This window comes from Elephas maximus, chromosome 1 (genome assembly GCF_024166365.1).
Source record: "Elephas maximus indicus isolate mEleMax1 chromosome 1, mEleMax1 primary haplotype, whole genome shotgun sequence".
Classification (NCBI taxonomy): Eukaryota; Metazoa; Chordata; class Mammalia; order Proboscidea; family Elephantidae; genus Elephas; species Elephas maximus.
Window position 1 is genome coordinate 29,577,495 of NC_064819.1, and position 15,834 is coordinate 29,593,328.

Sequence of the window (15,834 nt, forward strand, 5' to 3'; positions counted from 1 at the left end):
ACCTCCCAGTCTGAGAAGAAGAGTGGTTTATTTTGTGCAGGAGCTGCTACAAAGCCTCCTGCCTCCCAACAGAATAAACAAGGTGAGGGGTTTGATTTAACCTTCACCAAAAAATTTTTTTTTTTTTTAGTGGAAAATAGAGGTCCATCAGCCTTAGCCTCCGTGAGGAAAAAAAATAATTTGGAAAACTTGGATTCTGGCTCTATTTGGACAATTCTGCCCTCACTCGCCTCTAAAAAACTTTTCATCTTTTCACTCTGGTCTTTCCAAAAAACTGTGAAATTATAGGAACAATGTTTTTGTTTTGTTTTAACTAAAGAAAATTTAATTAGCCAAAAATAAAAGCGCTTGACATAAAGGTGACAAAATCACCCCAGGGTCCATGGTAGCAGCAGTGGTGCCTCAGGGGCAGGCAGGCACTGCTGGGTGAGGGGTCGTCAAGGCAGGGGTGTCGCTAGGGTTGGTGTCACTTGTCCAGTGCGGTAACTCATCCCCCTCCCACACCTGCCAGTCAGGGTGCAGGCGGCGGGGCCGGGTGGAGAGGAGGGTCTCTACCTTGGCCAAGGGGAGAGGAGCGGAGCTGCTGGGAGCATGGGGCGTGGCCTGGAGGGGCGTGGCCTGGAGGGGGCGGGCTGGGCAGCGCTCAGCCCTGCACAGGGGAGGGTCGTTCCGTCCAAGGGGGCGGATTTGACATCCTGAGTTACCCCACTTGGTGACACCAAGTCTAGTGACGCCACTGGTATTATCCCATTTATCCTCCTCGTGAACAATTACTGATTTTTTTAGCACCTACTGTGTAGCACATAGTGCTTTAGATATTTTACAGATACTAGGTCTCATTTTCACAACAATCTTGACCGCAGGGTTGAGATTAGCGCGAGACGAGTGAGACATTCAGCAGGTGAAACATTTGAAGTTGGGGGAGAGGCACCGAAAACTTAGCAATCAAGATGAAAAATATCTTCATGAAATATTTTTAAAAAGTCAAAGCCAATGTAAAAAAATAGACGATGAACAAAATATCAAAATTTTAAATAAAGGTAGGTATTGCTTGTTTCACAGCCCTGTGCTATTGTGCCGTGGGAAAAGTCATTTCTAATCAGCCAGCACTTCCTGGACCCAGGCTGTCTTCACTTCCTTGTTAGGTAGTTCACAAAGGTTGATAATGGCCCGCAGAGGCCGGTTACCCAACAGGCAAGGTAAGCACTGTGCTTACCTTGCTTACCAGATCATCTGTAGTGCAGTTGTTCACTACAGATGTTCAAAGATGTGGTGAAACCATGTGAAATTGTTCACTACAGATTAGTAAGTAAGCACAAGTAAGGCTGTGCTTACCTTGCTTACTGGGTCATCTGCCCCTGTCAGGGATTGTAAATTTGAAAAGAGGCTTTGATTCTGTAAGAAGGGGCTGTGGGGCTGGGAGAGAGACAAATGCCAGCCATACCTAGAAGCAGACTCTTTAATGTGGTGGAAAAATGTGAAATTGTTCACTACAGGTGATCTGGTAAGCAAAGTAAGCACCATGCTTACTTTACCTGTTGGATAATCTGACCCTGATGGCATGTGAACAGATTGAACAATGCTGGGCTTTATATATAGTCACGCTTCACCAGATCGCCCTGACATCTTACTTGGATATGTTTCTTCTAGCATTGAGAAGGCAATACATACACAGGAGTCTTAATTCCTTATCAAAGGATGTTGAAGACACCATCCAACTGTGACTTTCCAGTCAACGGGAAATGGCATTTCAGATTAATTGAATTTTAAAGTAGTCTGAAAAAGAAGGTAAACGAAAGCACAGAAAAGAAACAAGTCTACACCAGCCATGCCCACACCTACCCTGAGATCAGAAGAACAAGATGGTGCCCGGCTATCGCCACTGACTATTCTGACCAGGGCCATAATAGTTGTCTTGGATGGAATGGGAGAAAAATATGCAAAGAACTCAAATTCTTATTAAAAGAAAGAAAGAAAGCCAGACAAATTGCAACAGTAAAGAACAGAGGACTTCCTGAGACTATTGCCCTGAGACACTCTTTAAACCTCAAACCAAGCCAATCCCCTGGGGTCACCTTTTAGCGGAAGAGCAAAATAGCACACAAAATAAAGGATATTACCCATAAGATCGGTGCCCTACTTAAAAACCATCAGTATGAGACCAAAAGGTCAACAATTACCCAAAAGCAAAGATGAGAAGATAAGGGGGTAGGGAAACTAGAGTACTAGAAATGGAACAAACAGAACACAGTTAAAGAGAACGCTGACACATTGTGATAAACATATCTAATTTGTGTGGAAATGAGAACCTAACTTGGTATGTAAATGTTCGCCAGAAAGTCAATAAAATATTATTTAAAAAAATAGTCTAAAAAGGAAAGGTGAACTTTCTCCTCTTTCAAATAGAAAAGGCTAAGCTTTAGAAACCAGTTCAATATGTTCTACGTTTACTCACTTGTACCCTGTTAATACTAACTCTGAACAACCTTGTCTTTGTAACATAGCAACAAAAACAACTAAAAAGAGGTTTGCTTTCTGAAGGCATGTAGGTAGGTGATTACTTTAGAAATACCAACAGAAATGAGAACTTAAAGAACTATATTTATGTGAGTTAAGCCACTTTAAAAAGTTACTATTCACAAATATCTAGTGCTTGCAGGCTCTCCACATTGCCTGAGAATTTGGAGTCCAACAACGATTCAAGTTCCTATTCTGTGTGCTGGACAAAAAAAGCCACAGTACCTGCCCTCGAGGAGCTTTAACTACTTTGTAACATGGTCCAAAATAAGAGAAATATGATGTTTTCCTTTAAAAATTTTATTAATTTGGGGAGGGAGGGAAGGTTAAGAACCTGAGACAATCTTTAACTGAGAACATCAGAATTTGAAGGCATAATCTATTTTTTTTTTCTGTTTATTTGCCCAATCTGTTTTTGTCTGCATATTATTCTCCAGGCCTTATCACCCGCAGACACATTTTCACATTGTTTCAGGCACAGCGCATGTGCCATTTCATATGCCATTTATTTTATCAGCATTCCATCAGACATTCTTTGTAGTGTTCATCTGGATCATTTTGAATGGCTGAATGAATGTGCCAACAGGTTGCTACTTATTTATTCAGGAAATATTTATTGATGCCAACTCCCAGCCAGGCCCTGTTCTTGGCGTCAGGGATACAGCAATAGATAAAGCAGATAAATGGATCGATTATCCCGGAGTTTCTATTCTAGTGGGGAGAAGTTATTTCAGAATAAGGAAAGAAAGCTTGAGTCACATGGTTAAAAAAAAAAAAAAAATTAAGTGACATACAAAGAAAAAACAACCAGGCTGAACTCAAAGTTCTTTTGTCTTTCATTTATTGTGCTTTAGGTGAGAGTTCGTAGAGCAAATAAGTTTCTCATTAAACAATTAATATACGAATGGTTTTGTGACATTGGTTGCCAACATCACAATGTGTCAACACTCTCCCCTTCTCAACCTCAGGTTCCCCATTTCCATTTGTCCAGTTTTCCTGTCCCTTCCTGCCCTCTAGTCTTTGCTTTTGGGCTGATGTGCCCATTTAGTCTCATATACACGGCTGAACTACAAACAAAGTTCTTTAGAAAGGAATTCAATTCAAGAAAAAAGTAAAATAACATCTATAAATTCTAAAGGAAAGAATATTGCTTGAAGCCATCTAAGGAATTTATTTACAGATATGAATTTAGTTCAGAAATATACTGAATATAAATATATTTTTTCTGATAATAGCCATCTCTGTTGTGTGCCATCAAGTCAGTTTTGACTCGTAGCGACTCCATGTGACAGAGCAGAAGTGCCCCATACAGTTTTCTTGGCTTTAATCTTTATGGGAGCAGATCACCAGGCCTTTCTCCTGTGGAGCTGCTGGGTGGGTTAGAACCTTCAACCTTTTCGTTAGCAGCTGAACGCTTAACTGTTGTACCACCAGGGCTTCTTCATGAGCCCCTCTTGAAAAGGTAGCAAGAACCAGTCACCCAGGGGTGAATGCAGAAGCCAGGAAAAGGACTCACAGTGACAAAGAATGTGTACATATAGAACTAAAATCACACAACCAGAAAAATGTGGCTCTGGAAGATATAACATGTATGCTTTGGCAATGGGGAAGAAAGCGTATCTGTGTGAGCGTGTATATGTTCTGAAGGAGGGGCCAGGGAAGATACGAGAGGCAATACAGGTGCGTTAACTTCCTTATTTTTCTTGGCAGGAAATGGATAGGGCAGATGCAGTAAGTAGATACTTTCTGTGATTCATACATCAATACAAAGCTGCTTAAATATTTGTTTTTAAGCTATAAAGGGAATCTACAGGTGAACTGAAAATGAACTTACTTAGTGGGGAGAAGTCTTAAGTGTGCTAATGCCCTCGTCATTTATAACAGGGGTTCCTTAGATGGTCTCAAGTTACTAAAGCAAGGACCCAAGCAGAGTAACCAAAGACAACTGTTCTGACAAAGGTCAGCTATGGGACACGTGGCAGAAGTCAGCAACATGCTCCACGACAGCCTGAAATAATTTCCAGACGCCACAATTCCTCGCCTGGTGTTATACCCTGCCAGATAATTCTGAATAGATACACCTAAGTCTGCAGCAGTTTTTGCTTGTGGGCAGGCTACTTCTGGTCTACAGTCCACACATTTATATTCCATGAAATAGAACTTTAAGCACAAGTATTTCATATAATAGGAGTCCTGGTAACGCAGCGGTTAAGTGCTCAGCTGCTAATCCAAAGGTTAGTGGTTGGAACCCACCAGCTGCTCCCAGGAGAAAGATGTGAAAACCCTATGGGGCAGTTCTGCTCCGTGCTATAGGGTGGTGGTGAGTCAGAATTGACTCGATGGCAGTGGGTTTGGTTTGCTTTTAGGTATTTCATATAAAGTTATAAAGACAAACACCAGAAGAATTCAAAGCAGGCTATAAAATTCTCAATATGAGAAAGAGTATACAAATAGAAGGAAAGAAGGAAGAAAGAAAGGAAGGAAGAAGGAAAGAAAGGAAAGACAGGACAATTTATATAGGAAAAGATAGTAAACCAAGAAAGTGCCAAAACTAGAAAATCTATAGCATTACAGTACTAAGTCCAAGTGTGTCAATTTGAGTCCTCAGAGAAATAGGCACCAAGGTGGGATTGGATGTGCAGGAGATCTATTGGGGAAATGCAGGGGAAGGAAAAAGGAGGAGTAGAAGTAGGTGAGAAGAGCCTTTGTACCGTGATGCAGGTCTAACCACCTATAAGAGAGGAAAGGAAAGATTGGGTAGGAAGAGCCTCAGACCTCTCAGCACAATTCTGAGACTATCTCAGCCAGTCTGTCGGAGAGTTCCGAGCAAACTTTGTGCGTTACTGGGACTCCTGCATCCTGGCTCTGGTACTCCTTGTGGGCTCAGTCATTGGTGGGAATGGCCCGCAGAAATCATGCCATCAGCATGAATGCTGTGGGGCAGCTGGAAGCCCTCAGTCAGCTCAGCTCTGCTCCCTGCTGCAGGTTCTCTTGACAGCAGATCTGAGCAGAGCACTTTCATGGCTGTCACACCAACCATATCTGCTATACCAATAAATGTTAATGACATAAACTCATTTATTTAAAAAAAAAAAAAAAAGGACTCAGATTGGGTCATAAGATAAAACCCAGCTGGGTACCAGATCCCTTCCTCTAAAACAAAGGATTCAAAGATTAAAAACAGTATAAAGCCATTTTGGGCAAATGCTAACAAAAAAGAAAGGCAAATTATGGTAATAGTATCACTTGGTAGAGTTCAAGGCAAAAAAGTGCACATTAAAATGAGAAATGGGCTTGCTTTGGCACCACAAAGACTAAAATTGGAATGATGCAGGTAAGGTTAGTGTGGCCCCTGTGCAAGGGTGTGGTGCAAACTCATGGAGCATTGGAGATTTTTTTGTTACATATATAATCCACTGCTGGGGAGTTGATTTTGACTCATAGCGACCCTATAGGACAGAGTAGAACTGCCCCATGGGGTTTCCAAGAAGAAGCTGGTAGATTTAAACTGCCAACCTTTAGGTCCGCAGCCAAGCTCTTAACCACTTCACCACCAGGGCTCTGTTACATACATATCTACCACAATAAAAAATAAAAGAAATTGAAAAAGGGTATGACTCCTGAAACATTAAGTGTAGGAAATAAAAGGAAAATTCCATGAAACTAAAGCTCAGTAGTTTGGGGAAGATGAATTTGACTCTCTGTGTGATGTACGTTGCAAAAGGAATCCCCCATTGTTGGCATTTAGATACTCACACTGTTTGCACATGATGTAAGAGAAAAAAGATTCCTTGACCCCCCGTCCAGGCTAATCCCCGTATTGAAGTTCTCGTTTTACACCTTATCTCTTTTACGTGGCACATATTACAAGATCCCTGGGTTCCCCATATGACCTCATTCATAATTAATCTCTGCAGCATTCCCTTCTTGGGCAGGTAAGTGGCAAGTGAACAATGATGTAATCTACCCAGGCCACCAGGTGAGTCAGCAGTCCAACCCTGCTCTACTGATGGCCAAGCCCTACCCCACGATACCTTCTGTTCAATAGAACGATTAATTAAACAGTCAATTACTTGCCCTGCTAGTTGCTCTACAAGCAGCCAGACAAGTTTCATGAGAGACATGAAAGGAACTAACATGTGGAGAAAATGTTTACCTAACACACGGGCCTCACCCCATGGTAAAGAGTAAGAGGAGGCCTGGATGAGTTTGGGGCTTAATAAATAATAACCACCTCTTTTCTAGAGTGAGATCCCTGGTGGCGCAGTGGTTAAAAGCTTCGCGCTAACCAAAAGGTCGGCAATTTGAATCTACCAGCTGCTCCTTGGAAACCCTATAGGAAAGTTCTCCTCTGTCCTATAGGGTCACCATGAGTTGGAATTGACTCGACAGCAATGGGTTTGGTTTTTCTAGAGTGAGAGACTTCAAGGCCTCTTTCAGTTTTGCCCTTCTGTTTGAGTGTCTTCTCCTTCTCCTATTTTGGAACTTCACTCACTCCTGAGTACCAGAACTTTTGCCAGAAGTTTCAGATAAATGCATACATGAATGGATCCAGGTTATTAAGGATGGGCAGGGTCCCCAGGATGAAGGCTACTCTGAGGCCCAGAATGAAGGAGGATTAATTCCTGGGTTTTTGCATTGAGATCCTCTGAGAATAGGGGCCCAGGGCCAATGGTTCCTAAGTTTCTATTGAAGTCAGGACTGACGTCTCCCAGGGCAGTCTGGGCTTCTCCTGTCTTCTCCCCCAAAAAATTCCCATTGGTAGTGCCTTTCGTTCTCTCCTGGATATCCCAAAGGACCATCTCCAGCTGGGAGCTAGGGATTGTGTTTTGGTCCAGTTGACCTCCTACTGGGCTGTTACTCTCTTGCAGCCAAGCAAGGTGTGTGTGTGGCGGGGGGAGGCGATGGCACTACAGCTTTAAATCATTCCTATAAATCAAAAGTATGCCATCTTCCCAGTGGTTACATTTATTGCTTCTGGATTCCAATGCTGATCAGAGATTTACTTTTAACTTTTATTTGGTCATGGTTCTTGGTCAAGGCTTTATATAACATTGCAAACAATACTGTCTCAAAACCCGAGGACTCGAAAGCCTTTCATTCTCATCCCTCTTTTATCTTGCAACTTGACCTTTAGCTTATTTCCAACTGTCTGTCCCTTTCTAGCAGAAGCCTTGAGCATTGCTACCTACTTTCATTTTCTGATATCAGAACTCACCGCCTCCCTCCCTGTCTATCTATCGCAATAATGGCCCTGCCCCTTTTCTTCTTTTTATTTAAACTTTTTGGGAAATAATTTAAACTTGCAAAAAACCTACAAAAATAAAAATAATACATAGAACATCCACGAACCCTTTACACAGATCCATGAGCTGTTAACAGTCAGCCATGCATGCTTTGTCATTCGCTGCCTTGTCTAGCCATCCATCCATCTACCTGAAGTATTTTTGCCTGAGCCATTTGAGAGTAAGGGCACTCACCACGCCCCTTTACGTATAAATACTTCAGTTGTATTTCCTAAGAATTAGCATTTTCTCTTGCATAACCACGGTACAGTTATCAACCTCAGCTAATTTAACACTGATACGATAAACTTCATCTAATTCAGTGCGCATATCCCAGTTTCGTTAATTGATCTAATAATATGTTTTATAGCTTTTTTTCCCCTCCCATTACCATATCTAGGACCTGTAATGTATTGCATTACATTTATTTGTGTCTCTTTGTTGTTGTAAGTTGCTGTCGAGTCCATTCTCACTCCTAGCCACCCCATAGGACAGAGTAGAACTGCCCCATAGGGTTTCCAAGGAGTGACTGGTGGATTTGAACTGCTGACCTTTTGGTTAGCAGCCCAGCTCTTAACCATTGTATCTCTTTACTCTTCTTTACTCTAGAACATTTCCACAACATTTGTCTTTTATGACATTGACCTTTTTTTCTTTTTAAGACTACAGGTCCTTTTTTTTCCAATAGAACATTCTTTGTTTTGTGTTTGTCTGACATGTCCTCATAGTCAGCTGCAGGTTCTACATTCCCCACCAGAATACTACTGAGGGGATGCTGCGTCCTTCTCGGGGCATCACAGCTGGGGGCACTGATGCCTGTTTGCCCCTCAAGGTGCTGCCCATTCTCCGCTGTATGCCTCCCACTTTTCCCTAGTCACTAATAAGCAACCTTTGGGAGACACTTTCGAGCATACACATGTGATGTGCCTCACCAAAATCCCCTCACCACCTGGATTTAACATACACTGATGATTCTTCTTGCCTAACCAATCTTTATTATGGTTGCAAAATGGTTGCTTCAATACCAGCATTCCCCCCGCTTTCATCAGCTGGCATTATACTGTAAGCAAGACTTCTCTCTTCCCTCTCCATTCATTTATTTGTTGCTTTGTTTGTTTATCTATCTGTTTATTTTGTTATGGAATCATAGATTCCTATTTTTTCCCCAATGGCCTAGAAATCATTCCTGTCCTTAATTACTTTGGCACCCAAATCATCTCAAACTCGGCCAGTGGGAGCTCCTTCAAGCTGTCACCCGTGTCCTTGTGACATCTCTTTAAGCATTTCCTTTACTTTTTGACATCACAAGATGTTTCAGTCTCATCTCATGCTCCACCCCTCCCCCTTTCTTCTAAGGCTGCCCTCGTCGCCTACTCAGCAGGGTGAATGCTTGAAGATGGTGCTTTAAGAGTAAAGAAGGAAAGGGTGCAAGAACGGCCACAGTGGTCAACACTTTCGGCTGGTACAGAAAGGCTCAGGGTAGGGCACATCACATTCTCCATAGCTGTTCCAGGCAGGTGCTCTAGACAGGGAAAGACGCTCTTGAACCATTAGACTCAACCCACTACAGTTATTTATTGTCTTCTAACACGTGCTGGGCACTGTGAGGGATACACAGGATAATAAGACATCATTTCAAGGAGATTATGGGGAAAGCTTGGTGGCTTGAATCCACCCAGTGGCATCACGGAAGAAAAGCTTGACAATCCACTTCTATAAAGATTACAGCCAAGAAAACCCAATCTACTCTGTAACACATGGGGTCTCCATGAGTCAGAATCACTCGACAGCAGTGGGTTTTGTTTTTTTCTTTATGCTCTGGTAGGAGAAACACACATAAACATAATAACCATAATACAACCCGGAAAGCATTTTCAGTGTGTTGTTAATGAGGTACATAAAGGGGCTGTAGGCATTCTGTGGTCAACAGTACTTACAGCTGGGCAGGTTGGAGAAGGCTTCATTGATATAACTTTTGAGTCCGAATTTGTAGGAGGATAGGATAGGATTAGGAAGAACAGTTTCCCTGGTGAGGTAACACGTGTATGAAACCCCAGAGGTCACACTACTTATGAGCCCTGAATCAGATATGACTTTACAACTTCATGCAAGTGGACAAGTCCCCTGCTTGGTGCTATGTTGTTGTTGTTAGGTGCTGTTGAGTCAGTTCCATGTCATAGCGACCCTATGTACAACAGAACAAAACACTGCCCAGTCCTGCGCCATCCTCACAATTGTTATGCTTGAGCCCATTGTTGCAGCCACCATGTCAATCCATGTCTTTGACGGTTTTCCTCTTTTTCACTGACCCTCTACTTTACCGAGCACAATGTCCTTCTCCAGGGATTGGAGCTAGGTGCTATAAGGAACATCAAAGAAGTTCAGCAAGTGTGGGACAACAATCTTGCCTGATACCCAACTACAGGTAGAACTGTCCTGATGCCATTTGATTTTTATTTCAGACACAGATGAAACATGTCTCGTGTTCACCAAACTGAGCTTTCACAATGCAGTGGTCGGTACAGGACTAAATGTGAAGCTAATGCTCTACACAAGGAGAAATCCAACCTGTGCCCAAGGGGTCAACTCCACAGCACTTGGGAACTTGAACGTGACCAAGAAAACCACCTTCATTATTCATGGATTCAGGCCAACGGGCTCCCCTCCAGTTTGGTTGGAGGACTTAGTAGAAGGTTTGCTCTCTGCAGAAGACATGAACGTGGTTGTTGTTGATTGGAATCGAGGAGCTACCACTGTAATATACTCCCAAGCCTCTGGAAAAACCAGAAACGTAGCAAAAATCTTGAAGGAATTTATTGACCGGATGTTGGTAAGAGAGACATTCACTTAGATGATTCAGGCCAAATTAAAACTGACCCATTACTTGGAGATTTAAAATCAAGAGGCATCTGCAGTGAGCTGAGGGACAATTTTGCAACATTTTCCAACTCTGAATAAGCCCCCAGGGTGGTGGTGGTGGTGGAGGGAAGGACTGGAGGTAAGACCCAGAGGCATGGTTGTACAGTGCACAAGGGAATCCATCTAGGGGAGTGCCATCACCATCATGGGCCTTGTAGATTTGTTCATTTATTATGATAATTTTTCCAGCATACCACAGTACGGTGTCCTGAGCAGGGGTATCACTTTCTAACTCACATAAAGGTGTCTCATGGTTAGAGAAGGGTTCATATAGGGGTTTCCTGGCTTCCATACCTAGCGCCTCCTCAACTTCTGTTAACTGTTTCTTTTGCTAGAAGTGTCAAAAGTTTCATGACCAGATTGTCCAAAACCAAAATTGTGACATATGGTCTGATGGAAGATCTCTTGTGTGTATAATTTATGCTTTTAGAAGACCTACAAAGACAAACCTTGACTTTTATTTAGTGATGGACCTCATGAATTGTCTAAGAGAGTCCAGAGTGGTGGCCACTGTGGCTATGGGTGGCACGGCTTTTGCATAAGCTTCCCATCTCAGCCAGAGCCCTGGGAAGTTGAATATTAAAATGCCACGTGACAGACTGTCCCAGCAGCCCATGGGCTGTGCGGTCCACCCCAGTCTACCTTCTCACCCTCTCTTCTCTCCCCATGGTGACTTTATTAACTGAGCCAGCATGAGCAAAAGGGAGTTTGTCAAAATGTAGCCCCATCCCCAATTTTGAAGATTTTAAGGATGTTTTGGCTTGGTTTCTAGCAGAAGGATGAATGAAGACATCGTGGCATAAAGGTTGGAGATGGACAGACTGGCTTCGAAGCCTTCTCTGCCCACTCCCCAGGTGCCTGGCCTCGGGCAGATTACTTAAACTCTGAGCCTCAGCGCCTCATTTATGAACCCAGAATATTATTTACTTTGCAGGGGTTTCATGGCATGGAAATAAGAGAATGGATGCAAGGTCCCTAGGAATGTTTCTCCAAAGTCAGCAGCTAGAAAATTTCTCTGAATGTTGTCAATTCCTTGGCCTCTCGCAATCTATAATGACGGATCTCTTGAAATTCCAGGTAGAAGGAGCTTCTCTTGGTGACATTTACATGATTGGAGTAAGTCTAGGAGCCCACATATCTGGATTTGTTGGAGAAATGTTCAATGGGCAGCTGGGGAGAATTACAGGTAAGCCTCCTGTGAATGGACATGAGGTAGCAGCCTGGGCAAGGTGCTCAGCGCTCATTACGCAGGCAATCCAAGTGCTCAGGTCCCAAGCCAGCTCTTCCAGTTTCATAAACTCTCTGAGCGGGTGTCCCCTTAAGCAATGGAAGATCATAATAATATTGACCTTGTATTATTACATAATATGTGCGAAAAAACCCTACAACCAAACCCATTGTTGTGGAGTCAGTTCTGATTCATGGCAATCCCACTGCTCCATAGAGTTTTCTTGGCTGCAGTCTTTCCAGAAGCGGATCGCCAGGTCTTTTCTTCTGTGGTGGTGCTGGGTGAGTTCAAACCACCAACCTTTAGGTTAGTGTCTAGCATAAACCACTTGCACCACCCGGGGACCTGGCACTTTGTAAACTATATTGTTGTTGTTGTGTGCCAATGAGTTGATTCCAGTTCATAGCGACCCTATAGGGCAGCGTAGAACTGCCGCATAGTGTTTCCAAGGAGCGGCTGGTGGATTTGAACTGCCGACAGTTTGGTTAGCAGCCTGAGCTCTTAACCACTGTGCCACCAGGGTTTTGTAAATCGTGTTTGTCACAGAAAAGACTGGTGATGACTTTATTTCTCTCATAACCTGGAGAACCAGCTGTTTCCCATGTGGATTTCATCTTCGTGCCCCGGGCAGATACTCTTCATTTCATGCAGGTGAGCTTTAACTACACACCTAGTTCACATCAGTCCCCAGAAGGAGCTGGAGTCTTAGGACGGGAAAGTGAGACAGGGATTTTGATGGCCGGGGCGTACTCTCTGAATATCGTCTTTCAAGCCAGAATGGAATGAAAACACTCAGAAACGCAGCAGGTCAAACTCCAAACAAAGGTTCCCTTGCTGGGTCCCCTTGTCTGGTGTCTTAGTAACTTTCCACAGCTTCCAAAGAAGAATTGAAGGAGCTTTCTCTTTCAGAGACTCGAGGCTTCTCCCATTCATACCTGCTCCATAATCCACCCTCACACCAAGATAGCTACTTCAAATCTTGAAAATCTGGAAGGTAGAAGTGGATGGAAGGAGGGGAGAGGTAAATGATTGAAACCAACTATGTTTGGGAGGTAGACTCCGGAGACGCAAGTCTGAACGTGCTACTTACCTGCACAGGTAGCTCTGGGCAAGCCATTTCTCTCTCTCTCTCATGCATACACACACACACACACCCCATCGACTGGCATCTCCTCTAGCCCTGATTCTCAAGGTCACATTTTTTTTCCTTGATGGTTTTTCTCACTTTTAACCCCAAAGACCAAGGCTGCCCTCATCTTCTTTATCTGCTTTCCTAGGGAAACAAAGCTCTTTTTAAGTTTAAAATTTCATTATTGTTATTATTATGTTTTAGAAACAAATGCATCCTCACGTTTTTAAAATATTTCCTTTTGGGTACAAAAGGACAAATGGCTCAAATTTGCCTGTGTCCCTTACCTGTTGGGAGTTCACCTTCTGGCAGGTAGGACTTCTCCTAGGGTTATGTTCGAAAGCTGACCAGCTCTCAAGAAAGGAAAAAGCCTTGATTTGGAGCAGTTTCCAATTCCCATGGTGTAAATACTCCGGCCACAGCTGATTTCAAGCTGCTAACATGACCTCACTGACCACAAAGTTTGGGAAGAAGCAGGCACAGAGCACACTGGGCTCTAGTGCTGTGCTGGCGGGCTCCAGCCTACCACTGCCTCGTTTTATCTACCCTCTAGCTGCACCCCTAGATGCCCAGCACAACTATGGTCATAACTGCTTTGAATATGAACTGCAGCTTGTCCTGGTTTCTGGCCATGGACATTCCCCAAGCCGGCCTTCCTTCCACTCTGGGTCCACGTAGCTCTGCTCTGTGGCCTGGATTCAGCCGGCGGTGCACGGCCTCAATTTGCTGTCTCCACCGACATCTCTGCGTTCTCATCCTCCCATTCCCAAGGTCAAGCTCAGCTGTCTCCTGGAGCAGCTTCAGGGGATAAAGCCTGTCCCCTCCCCACTCACTTCCTACTTTCTGACCTGGGCCCATTAGAATATGGGGCGGAAATATGGCTAGTTACCCCAGGACACAATTTTCTCCCAACTCCCTAGAACTGAAAGGTTCTGCTAATTACCTGGTATCATCTGTTAATTAGAGGCCTGGTGGTGGGATGGCTAAGTACTCAGCTGCTAACCAAAAGGTCAGCAGTTCAAATCTACCAGCCGCTCCCTGGAAACCCTGTGTAGGCACTTCTACTGTGTCCTGTAGGGTCTCTATGAGTCAGAATCGACTTGGCAGCAGTGGGTTTTTGGTTTTATCTGTTAATTGTCTAGCCCTATTTTTTTTTTTTAACGGCTGCTTCATCTCTTCCGATTCCCTTTCTTTCTTCTGCCCGTCCTTTTGCTCTTTCTTTTCAGACACCTCTCCTGGTTTTACTTCTTCAACAAAGTATGGCAGAGGGTGAATGGATTTTAAAATATTCCAGTGCTTACATTACTTGATAATATATTTGCTTTTCAAACTTGAGTGTGTGTACAAACCCCCCTGAGGTCCTGGTTACAATGCCAACTTGCTGAATTGGAATCTTTGGGGCTGGGGTCTGGGAATCTATTCATAACCAGAAGATGCAGGTGGTTCGAACACCATACTCTGAGAAATGACCTTAGAGCTATGCTGTCCAATACAGTAGCCACCAGCCACATGTGGCCAGTGCAAATTGAGATGTGTTATAAGTGTGAAGTACATACCAGATTTCAAAGACTAAGTACAAAAAAAAGAGTATACAGTATTTCAATTTTTTTATACTGATTACATGTTGAAAAGATAATATTTGTGATATACTGGGTTAAATAAGCTGCCCCGGTGGCGCAGTAGTTAAGAGCTCAGCTGCTAACCGAAAGATCAGCAGTTTGAATCCACCAGGTGCTCCTTGGAAACCCCACGGGCAGTTCTACACTATTCTGTAGGGGCGCTATGCATTGGAATCGATTTGATGGCAACAGGATTCATTTTGGTTTTTGGGTTAAATAAAATGTATTATTAAAGTGAATTCTTGCTGTTTCTTTATGCTTTCTTTAAGTGGCAGATAGAAAATGTTAAATTACGTATGTCACTCACATTATACTTCTGTGGGACAGCACTGCCTTAGAGAATTCACGGTGACCTGGCAATAGGTCAAGAGGACCTGGAAACAGCATGCCAAATGTTGGATGTCTGTCCTGTACAGACGGCCACGGCTTTCACCAAATTCTTAAACTACTTAATGTTGAAAAAATCCAAGGATCACTATCTGGACAGTCTTCTGGTGATCTTAAAGCAAGATTCATTTGTCTACTCTGTTTCTATTCTATAATAATCTTAGAATCTTCTGGATTCGGACTCACAAATTCTGTTATTCTGAAGGTGTTCATTTTACCTCCATTTTACAGAAAAGATTCAGAGAAGTAAAGTAACCTGTCCGGGGTCATAGAGCTGGTTAGTGCTAGATTTGGGGCTCCATGCCACCTGCCATATTTGTCTGATTCCCATGTGCTCTGCCCTTACAGAGTATATAGCTTTTTAGGGCAGCTTAAATCTCATTTTTGGCTGACATCTCAAGCTTATAATTTGCCACGGCTTATCAAATCACTCAGGAGACTGTACGTCCAAATTTGCCTGTGACAGTCCTGATTTGTGCCTTTTGTCCCGGTATGATTATTATAGCACCTTACCATTCTCAAAATTCCCCTGCTCTGGACGTGATATGTAGTGAGCTTGTATATCGTCTACAGACATGGAGGCTGCTGTAAACTGGGGCTCTCAACTTAATTTTCTTAGGCAAGAAGTGGTGCTGTCTTAGGTGAGGAGGGAGGGGCTTACCCAGCAAATTCTTTCCAAGTTTCTCATGTTGTGTTGAGAATATGCCGTGGGCTGGGGTGCCTGCGTGCTGATCTAGCTCCTCCCACATC

At 43.3% G+C, this 15,834-nt stretch overlaps 1 protein-coding gene and 1 non-coding gene across 2 annotated transcripts in view; both read left to right on the forward strand.

The window, feature by feature from the left end:
- Positions 1–15,834, forward strand: part of LIPH (lipase H) — a 38,903-nt gene that overhangs the window by 7,612 nt on the left and 15,457 nt on the right. Inside the window, exons 2-3 of the mRNA XM_049880976.1 lie at positions 10,265–10,632; positions 11,799–11,907. Of these exons, the coding sequence (XP_049736933.1) occupies positions 10,265–10,632; positions 11,799–11,907 (477 nt within the window). The remainder of the gene's footprint in view (positions 1–10,264; positions 10,633–11,798; positions 11,908–15,834) is intronic.
- On the forward strand, positions 5,812–5,914 carry LOC126057827 (U6 spliceosomal RNA). The gene has a single exon (XR_007512905.1). It is a non-coding gene; the product is annotated as a U6 spliceosomal RNA (small nuclear RNA).